General features: G+C 36.9%; 1 protein-coding gene across 2 annotated transcripts; it reads right to left on the bottom strand.

The window, feature by feature from the left end:
- Positions 1-404: 404 nt before the first annotated feature.
- On the bottom strand, positions 405-10,504 carry LOC103699530 (probable E3 ubiquitin-protein ligase XBOS32). 2 transcript variants are annotated; one of them, XM_008781553.4, is made up of 10 exons: positions 9,427-10,504; positions 9,254-9,313; positions 8,949-9,020; positions 8,676-8,848; positions 8,416-8,576; positions 6,260-6,321; positions 6,136-6,182; positions 4,822-4,962; positions 1,879-1,970; positions 405-1,230 (listed from the first exon to the last, which is right to left on the bottom strand). In XM_008781553.4, exons 1-10 carry the CDS (start codon positions 9,619-9,621, stop codon positions 734-736), a joined length of 1,500 nt encoding a protein of 499 aa, XP_008779775.1. In that variant the 5' UTR covers positions 9,622-10,504; the 3' UTR covers positions 405-733. The 2 variants fall into 2 exon arrangements, with proteins under 2 accessions (XP_008779775.1, XP_008779779.1); XM_008781557.4 differs by having other exon boundaries at positions 6,260-6,318; positions 9,427-10,503.
- Positions 10,505-10,817: the final 313 nt, after the last annotated feature.

Genomic DNA, 10,817 nt, shown 5'->3' with positions numbered 1-10,817 from the left:
CAAAACCATCTCATTAACACATGCTATTTGTAAGATGCCAGTGAGCATGGATCTTCACTGTTGCAGCCAATTGAACTGCATCTCAACTGATGTTCAGAACTATAATTTTTTTTGTAACCAACGCAGTGACTCTCTCCAAAGCTTATAGACATCAATCTTAAATTTTTGAGTTCATTTAAGCTGAATGAGAAATGGCCTTATATTAGTTAAGAATAAAAATATATCCTTTTATTTTCATATTTAGTAGTCTCAAATGCAGCTTGCGCAGGCATAAAGCCCCATGCGCATGTGAGGCAGAGATCCCTCTCTTTGTATTGGTAATCCGAATGATTATTTAGACTTCACTGTGACATTTTGACACCAGCAGACATCCGCAATGGCTGTTCCAATTACAAATGACAAAATGAAACAAAAAACTTCTCATCTTTCATAATTGCATTAAAAAAACGCATCAGCAACATCCTTCCTCATTTACAAAATGAAAGAACAAAAATAAACAAAATAAATAAAAAGACAATAGCCTCCATGATCATCCTGCATATACAACACAACAGTAGCACATAATCCTCTATTTACAACACAGCGGATATGTCACTAATATCAACAGCAGGTTGATTGGCATTTCCATGAAAAAGGATTCGCAAGGCAAGCACACCAAAAAAAAAAAAAAGAAGGAAAAATGAAAAGCAAGCAAACAGACAAACAAAAAAAGAAGAGCATGGATTGCAGAATTCTAACTGCTTCCAGTAGTAACAATTTGGTTAAGGGCAAGAAGCCATGACCTTCTGCTGCTCTCCCCTTGAGAAGCTGACCGCCCTAATGATCCTGGTCTCGAGCACCTTATAAGGCATGGGCTTGTTTCTGGAGCTCCCATGCAAAGAGCCGAATTCAGCTTCATCGAAGGGAACCTCTGGCAGCTGAGAGACCGAAAGGAAGATGAACCCAGAGGCGGGATCCGAGTACAGTGGAAGTCAGGTTTGCACAGCTGAGTAGTCATCGAAGTGGTAGAACCTGAGCCCACAGCTGGACAAGTGGTGCATAAAGACAAGGAAAGGCTTGCCCTAGGCAACTCCCTGACAGGGCTTGTGCCTGAGAGTTTGAAAAATGAGACAATTGCATGCCGGCAGAGAGGGCAGGGTATAGAGCCAGGTGGACCTGCCGCAATTGTCGAAGTGCTATTGGTGGAGCACAAGTACAGAGCACACCTAGTGCAGAACTCATGATCACAACCTGCAACAAGTATTTTGTGATCAAGTATTTAGCTCTCCACTGCATGCTTCAACATGTAATCAAGAAGGTAGATTTCCTCAGCAAAAAATTTTAGATTTCATGCCTGTTTATCCCTCGTCCAAAATGCCTGAAGCTAAAAACTCACATCTAGTTCCATGGGTGAAAAACAGGTCAAGAGTAGGGTACAAAGCATTGTCAAACTTCATTGGATCATGCCTTGATTATTAACAAGCAACAAAAGGATCCGTAGAAGTTACATGGAAAAGAGACTGCTTCTTTCTGAAACAATTACCAGTTTGAAGGTGAAAGGCCAGGATATAATATTTACCAACAAGCATACAAATTTATTTTGACCATGGGAAGTTTGTTAAAATCTAAAATCCTCAACCGGCAGGGCATCCAAAATTCCAAATGCAGATAGCCTGCATCTTTAACCTATAAAAACTGTTATGTATAGGGCAAACTAGAGAGATTTTAGTGATGCCTGAAATTAATAGGTAACAGAAGAAAGTTTGCTTTTATGGGTAAAAAGAGAGAGGCAACTTTGAGAAACCCTGAATTCCATGAGCTCATAAATGAAGGATTTCGTTTTCAGTTCCTGTAAATTCATTTAAGCATGATACTGCTAAAGGTTTCGAAACTATGTACCTTCTGCAGCTACCGTGCATTTTCTTTCCAAGCAAACCACACATGGATCAATGCATGCAGGTGACTGGTTCTTATTTCTCCATCCACATTCTCTGCAATACATAAAACAACTAACCCCTCAAAATAAGATTTTTTGTAACCAAGTGGGCATTTGAAAATTTAAGGTAATACCCCTTGAAACTTACTTGAACGAGGTTTCTTTTCTCAGAACCAAGCAAGCAAAAATAAATTTATCTCATTCTTCCATGGAATCAACCATTAAAAATTAAAGGAAAAATAGAATTCGTATAAGAACAAAAGCAATTGAGGTGTCTACAAATGAAAAATATGTATCTCATTCTATATGGTCACATAAGACTTGAAATCATACATCTATAGGACAAAACCTATGCCATGGTACTTCCCAACGTATTGTGGGATTTTCTAAGAAATCTGTACTCCGGGGGCATATTAGCATTATTAAGTACGTGAATAAAACAATGGCAATGATCACAACTATTGGGCATATATGCCATCACTGAAAAATATGTATAATACATACCATGTTTGTCTTGTGTGTTTTAGTATACTTACTATGTTGGTGGCATCACCACCTAATGTATTCACCTCATTAGTAGATTATATGCATCTCATGCTTCTTTCTTGACACTTGTTATCTACATGACATTGCAGCCCTCACCCAGCCTTCTGCAGTAACTTAGACACTTTTCGCAAGGATTAATTTTACCCATTCAGTAGTGAATCATTATATACCCCCCCCCCCTCCCAGCTAAAAAAAAAGGCCAACCATTGGAAAAGTACATGGAAGTATGTTTATGAAATGAAGAGCCACTTAAATGGTCAGATCGAGTGCTAGAAATCTTATTTGGTGACATACATTTTTACTTGACAGCATACTTGTGAGAAAAATCTTTGTTTTGTATGCCAAGAAGACAACTACTCAAATGTCCACTATCATGGCCATACTTTGTTCTTGATTTTAATAAATTCATACACAATCTCCTATCTTACTCATCCAACTGAACATGTATGTTCCCTTTGTTGTGCTATCAAAATGGTCTGAAAAGACCCAAACTTCAATTGCAAAATTGATCAAAAAGCATCAGCATGATGAGTATGATCATGCCCTGTACGTCCATCATTCTCATGTTCGATCCTGGCTACTTTTCTGATCTCGTAAGCAAAAGGACACAAAAAAGGAATTAAAAAGGACATTAGCTCTATCTGCTACCACAGATTGCAGATAATCTGCCTGGTCCATCTAGATCGAAGCCGAAACACAAAATCCAGGTATATCTTCTACACCAATATACAGTACGATGCAATATATACTCTTTTAACAAACTCTTGGACCACTTTTATTCCCATTAAGCTTCATGTGAAGCTTGGAAGATGTTACCAAGCCTCATATTCATGAACCTGCTCACTAGCATCAGCTTATCAAGAGTCTTGTTGGTCTCAAGCTGACATATTATGGAGACTAGGTAACTCATGCGGTGAGAGGAAAGCTCTCCAGATAAATGAAGATAGTGATATTCTAGGAGAGGGTTGAAATCCTTACTTAATGGCCCCATGATTTTCCTTTCTTCATTGGTGGGATGGGGGTAGGGGATATTAGAAGCCTTTCAAAATTTTTATTTGCATTAACATAGGAAAGTACAATGAAGTGAGGTTTCCAAGGTTTAATAATGTATGTACTCCCTTGGGGAATGCTTTTCCTAATAATTCTGCTCTAGTTTTCAGAAAGAAGCTTTGGTTCAATACTGACGAGTTGAGAGGACATGAAGTAATTTAATGCACTTCTGCTCTTCCATCTGTCGAATTTTATGAACGTCGAAATCAAGTACCTTGCTGCTTGATGTCATCCAAGGCTGTTCACGTTATCTAGTTGTAAATAAATCAATATTATATGAGGTGAAGTTAGGGGAGATTTTTAATTAATTCCTTCTGTACCTAGCAAAACAATAGGGAACCTCTGCCTTGGCATTCAGAAAGAAACCTGCAATCCTTGGTTTTATGAGGAACCTGGGTAATCCACTCATTAGCGGTCTTACAAACATTCTCATTTATAGAACCCTTTTAGCAGAGGGTGGATACAAAAATATATCTTTAAGGTAAGGGAATAGAATCTTCACAACTCAGGATTTCTTATCTTTTTTGTGGCTTCTTATTTCCATTGGCAATTCCGATTCCCTTGACATATGACATGGGACTAGCATTGCTTATTCTAAAACATCTTAAAAGTGGTTCTCCATTTCTGACCAAAGAACAGATAGATTATATGAAAGCAGCAACTAACTCAAAGATGCAGAGAGAACAATGCACTAAATATGCTTATTGCTTAAAGTACAGCGGATGCAAACATGACAGTAATCATCACCGCCATATATGAGGGTCAACATCCATTTCTAATTGCAGGCAAACAAGATCCAGTGACAATTGAAGAACTTCCATGTCTAACTCCATTTCTAATTGGGTATATATATATAGACAAACACATGCTAGAGTTTAGCATGTGTGATGCATATATGAGACTAAAGAAACAGAAAAGGGAAAATTGACTTTTGTCTTAAGTATACAAAAGCACTCGACTAGATAGAAGACAAGGATACTAGATTATTAGACAATGTTCCCATACCAAAGAAGGTGAAACATTATCCCAAACAACTATAATATTGCCGAAGCATCACAGAATAAATCATAAATACACCTAGGAATAGACAACAAAGATATAAGGAAGAGTATTTTACACATAAGAGGACAAGAAACAAGGATACTACTAGATGATATCATATGCAGGGTAGCAGCCACAAGCATAATATACAAAGCAACTAAAAAATAGATAATGAGAAACTTGGGGGAAAAAACAAGTTCTTGAAATAATGTTAATTTCAGTTCAGTCAAGATAATCATAAGACAGCAAAAGAATGCACGGTTACTAACCTAGCTATTCTCATGATGCTCATAAGTGGAAGAGAGAGATATGGTGAAGGAAGAATATGTACTCGACTTTCTGGTTGTTTATTTAGAATGCCCTCAAGCCAATTTCGATGCCATGATCGAGCTACCATCAAAGGAGTCCAACTGTGACCACGTTGCACAAAAATATGAGATTAAGCATTCATATCATGACAAAAGCATGAGACTAAGCAGACAATTTCAGTCCGAAAGTTAATCGGAATAAAGCACCAGACAGAAAAGCCACCAAGGATTAACATACTGAGAACAACTGCATCATTGATATATTCAACGATTCCTCAGCTATACATCAAATAGTACACTTCTGAAACCTCAATAAATATTATAAAGAACAAACTGGAAATTATTTCATGTTTTATTTCATGTAAGATTATAAGCTTCTGCTTCCAACTATGTTCTAACAGCTTCTGAACAGCATACAATTGAGGGCCACTTGTATTTTCAACACTTTCTTTAGATAGAAGGCTATTTTATTTAAAAAAAGATATGAGATATTGTCTTCCAAAAACATTTCTAAGCCTTGAAAGCCTATGGACATGAGCCCATTTTTACTCAATACTGAATTTACCATGCCATGAGGGTCACTGCCTTTCTAACTGCATATATTGGGATATATCCTCGAAGAATGGTGTTCGAGTTTTCATTAGATAGAAGCTTATTTACTAAGAGGTCTTGTCTTGTGAAAACACTTTTAAGCATTGAAAGCCTTTGGATGTCTGCCCAATTTTACTCATTATTGAATTTACCGTGCCAGGAAAGAGGCTCACTGCCTTTCTAATTGCAGATATTGGGATATATTCTCGAATTATGGTGTCCCAGTTTTTTACAAGTTCTCTTGCAATATATAAATCCTTCAATAATTTGGCATCACAATGTACCACGGCATTAGGAGATCCCAAAAGCATCATCTGATTCTCATAAGTTCGCACCAGATCTATGATAGCATTCACAGAAAAATAATTCTTTCCCAGAATCAAGTAAATCCTTGGTTTAATCTCAATGCAACTCCTGTTAGAGATTTCTATGAATAGCTCTGAGGTTCATAACAACGATGGTCCTCGTTCCAGTAATTCCATATCTATGAATAATTTGCAACCTTGTTCATAACTTCATGTAGCTTCACATAAAAAGAACGTGGCCTCATCATTAATGCTTTTCTATGTCATTAAGTATCTATTTGAGACAACACTTCCACCAAGCCAAACTAGCTCACATTATGCAGTTGGTAAGCATCTATGTAGAAATTCTTTTACTAGATTTAATATGCCGGAGACATACCCATTACAATTTTCAGCAGTTATGCTGGCACCTCTGGCGATAAGAACCTGCACATCCACATGGACTGAATAAGTATCATGGCTTTTCAGAGGAGAACAAACAAAAGGAAATCAAACTAACATACCTGACAACAAGCTGCATTTCCACCACAAGCAGCATAATGAAGCGGTGTGCTTCCTGCACCTGCTAAGTGGAAACAGGACAACTGTCTTATGAGAACTCAATGCCACTATGAAAACAACTATCAGAATGCTAAAGTTAATAGAATGTAAGAATTAACTGGAGTATGCAATAGTGCTTATTTTTTCTGAAAAATGCAAAAAATCAAGAATGCATCATTTATGAATCAATAAAAAAAATTCAAATTTATCATATAGACTATGAAAGAGACCTCTTTCCAAATAAAGACCCCTAAAAGTGGAGCAGAGTATGAAAGTGCAGAATCAGAATAATTAAAAATTCTTACAGAACCTCCTAAAATGCATCCTCAGAAGATGATCTTAAGTACTGCAGAATACAGGTAAATACTCATTTTTTGAATCTCATATTAAAATGGCACAAGATCTGAAAATTCAAAATATGGAAAATATTAAATCTTTAAAATTCAAATGGTATTACGCAAGGTTCATCATCACAATACCAGACCTCGTACCGGCACCATCTTGTGTCAACACGCTTGGTACGGAAGTCGGTTCGGTATACCAAGAGTGTCGGCGCATCCGCCGGTACGGTTGATACACACCTGTACTGATCGGTATGGCAAACCTTATTATGGTTGATTTTCATAAAATCATGAAATAAGAAAAGATAATTAAAAGAAAAGGTGAAGGCATTTGCAAGCAGAATAAGTGTGCAAGCAAAATTGCAGAGCATGCAGTCCTAGGAGAAAACTCTGACTGCAAAGTGCCAAGGTGTAGCCATGCCTAATGACTATTTTAAGGTAAAAAGGTTTCAAATTTTACCTAATTTTGCTTTTATGATACATTATTGGAAATAATTGTGTCCAATTAATGAATCATTCTTCTGATATCAAACAAAAAAAATGTGGAATTTTATCACCTAGTATCCTTATGTCATTGGTTAAAGGAGTTTATCCTTCAAACAGCAGAAAGTCTTGATGCTCACAACTAATACATATAAAATGTTTGTTTTAATTTCTTTTTTTAAAAAAAAATGTGCAACAACAGTCATTAAACTTTGTCTACAAACATGATAAAAGCTCACAGGCATATAATTCTCTCATCATATCATTAAGATGATACTGTGCCTTCTGATATAAGTATGTTTAGCCATTTGAGCATATGAATTGGTGATGGTATACAACATCATCCAAATCTTACAACTTCCACTTCTTATATGTATTTCCTTTTTTTCCTTGGAAAATAAAGGTGGGAGCATGACCTATTAGAAACACCTATTGGGACCATACCAAGACTCAACCCTATAACTGGTCTATCAGCCAGTTTCCTTCTTATACATATTTCTTGGAACTTATATGATGGATATTCTTTCTTAATCTTTTAACTTTATCAATATATTCGTCAAACCAAGTAAAACTGTAGAGTGTTGATGCCCATTATCATGTGGCACTGAAGAAAGAGACAAATGATTATTAGAAAAGCAAACCTATTAATCATCAAAACTCTAGAAACATGCTGAAAGATATGAAAATCCTGTAAAACTGAAAAAAAAAAAATGCCTCCATATTAGAAAATGAAAAACAAAAGATCACACGTACAACTCAACATTTATCACTGTAACCATTGATTATGACTGAACAGCTTAATAGATGAACCAATGATAGAGTATGCAAATCATCAAACGTTTAAATAAAACTGGTTGTGCAAAAATTTTAGCCTACATGATTCAACACAGAAGAAAATGAAAAGGGAAAGAATGAACTAACATACATGAAAAATCAAGGGGCTAACTTTGAAATACATGTAAGCACTCACCAATTAAAAATAATAAAATGAAATTAAATAAAATTAAAGAAATGCATCTCAGTAGATCTATAAGTTCTTTTTTACGATAACAAATAAGTTAACTCCTTGATTATTCATGAAGCAAGACTGCATGTATACGGGTCTTCCAAAGTTATTCACTGCTTGAACAAGCCAGAAACCAGATATTTCACATATATATAAAAGGATCATCACCTAAAGTCGACTGCGGAAAAGAACCTTGAAGCCTCGTTGCCAGAACAACAAAGTGATGAAACGTGTTTTCATGGTACAGAAGAAAACAAGAATAGAAATGAGACATATGAGAGAAGAAAACCTATCAAGTCAATTGTCGTCCCATCTTCCACTGTGACCTCAGAAACAGGAGCTCCCAAGTCCAATAGTAACTGCACGCTCTCAGTGTGCCCATTTAGTGCAGCCATATGTAGAGCTGTAATGCCTCCATCTGCCTTTCTATTAACTATCTCAGATAGAGCACTGAAGAAACAGTGAAGAAGAAGAAGAATAAGAAAATTTAATATAATTATCATACCAAAAACAGAGAATATCATAAAGACTTAAAGGAATGAAAAGTACCCCACATCAAAATCTGCAATAGAAACTTCTTGGGTTGGTTTCCTCATCATATTCCAAAAGCCAGATATGCTTGGCACGTAATCAGCAAGAAGAAGACGAATGCATCGAGTGTGACCATTTAGAGCTGCAAAGTGGAGAGCCGTTCCACCATTGATATAATCCGTTCTGTGAATCTATAGCCCAATGCCACATATTGACTGAGAACTATAGCAAAGAACCAGTGTCCAATATACATGAGCACAAGCAAATTGCGAGGGGCCCAAAACAACTCACATTGGCTTTGAAAAGCATTAGAGTCTGAACAACCTCCCAGTGACCATATTGACAAGCTTGCATTAAAGCAGTCTGGGAGCAGCAGTAGAAGTGCTTAATGTCAGAAAATTTAAATCATGAGAAAGCAAAATTTGCTACTAAAATTCACCAAAACAATTAATGGAGGCGTAAGAGAATGATAGGATTCAATAGTTCTTGAGTATAAACCAACTATTACAACAGAAGCATGGCAACATAACAAAATTCTCGACTAAAAAATAAAAACACTAATTAAAGATAAACAGGGACTGCGTCTTTAATTTCACCTGCCCTCGGATATTCCGGAGATTAATATCGACACCAGATTCGAGCAACAGAGAGACAATCTGAATATGCAAACCATAATAAATCTTCAATAACAACCACAAATTAATCAATAAATTGCGATCGAGATTTCAAATTCAATGACGATCGAGACAGAAACCAATTAGCTGATTACCTCATGGTGGCCCTGTGCTGCAGAGTAATGGAGCGGCGAATTCCGGACGCCAAAGGTGGAGTACCTGGCGAGCCGGGGATTGTACTCCAAGAGAGCCTTGGCTTCTTGAAGGTCACCATCTCTTGCCGCCGAGACCAGCCGCTCCCCGGATGCCGAGCACCCAAAGGAATTGCCCATCATGCTCAAAAATCCCATCAACCTCCGAACACGAAAACAAAATCCAATAAATTGGGGAGAAAAATCTCTCCTTTTTTGCAGAAAACGCCCTTCCTCACCCCAAGAGGAGAATAATCCGATCGAAATATCTCAACATTCATAAAAAAAAAAAAAAACACCAAAGAATCTAAGAAGAACAGATGGTAGAAGATTATCGAAATTCCCTCTATCCCATTCGCAATCAACTACCTCGAAATTTTCAAGAGGAAAGACAACAAACTACACCAATCTCTACCAGTATTCAAGACCAAGGTCAAAGACCTAACCCCCAAAAATTCAAAAGACCCCTCCTTTTTGAGTTAAAAAAAAAAAAAAGAACCATCTTTTCCACCAGGCAAACGAGAGCCCACATCGAAATCTGCCATCATTCGCCGAGATCGCCAACCCCCGTCTCGTTCGCAATTTTCCCGACAAAAGAACCCACCGCAAAGAACACAACGAAAAGAAGAGGAATAAAGGAAAATCTCAGCGGTTTTTATTCATTACCCAAGGAAGAAGAACAAACGGCAGAGAAGAGACTAGAATAAGAAGAATAAAGAATTACAAGGGTTAAAGAGGGTAACAAAAAAAGGGGTGGTGGAACAGGAACCAACTATTCTTTACTCTGTTTCCTATTTTTTATTTTTTCCATTATTATTTTTTTAACTGAAGGACGGAAGCAAGAACAGTGCTGCAAGAAAGGCATGCCTCCATGATTGGGGATGAAGGGAAAGAACCACCCAACCGCTCCAAGCGCCCGGCGGTGGTGTTTCCTCTTCTCTTCTTCTCTCTTTTCTAATTTTTCAATCCTCGGACAGGGTTGCCGGCCATTAACCCAAAAATAAATAAATGAATGGAGCTTTCGGAAGCACAACTCATCGAACTTCATAAGATTTCTTAAATATAGAATACGGATGCTTTAAAATTTGGGCTGGAGGAAATTACTCTTACAGCTTGTAGCGGCTGTGTTGAAACACAGAGAAAAATATTCACATATACAATTTTTTTTTTTGGGACATGTCGGGAAATCAAAATCTTGCTTATTCTACGACTTGGATTGAACAGTATTTTTTGTCCATAAATGGATAAGTGAGACAAAGACATAAAATCATAACATGCGGTTGTAAATCTTTTGTTCATTATGCTGTCTTCTTCGCAAATTTTCTGGAGTTTTTCACAAGTTTTCTTTATGTTTA

Source organism: Phoenix dactylifera, chromosome 1 (assembly GCF_009389715.1).
Source record: "Phoenix dactylifera cultivar Barhee BC4 chromosome 1, palm_55x_up_171113_PBpolish2nd_filt_p, whole genome shotgun sequence".
NCBI classification, from domain to species: Eukaryota; Viridiplantae; Streptophyta; class Magnoliopsida; order Arecales; family Arecaceae; genus Phoenix; species Phoenix dactylifera.
This window is presented reverse-complemented; position numbering and strand designations above follow the sequence as displayed.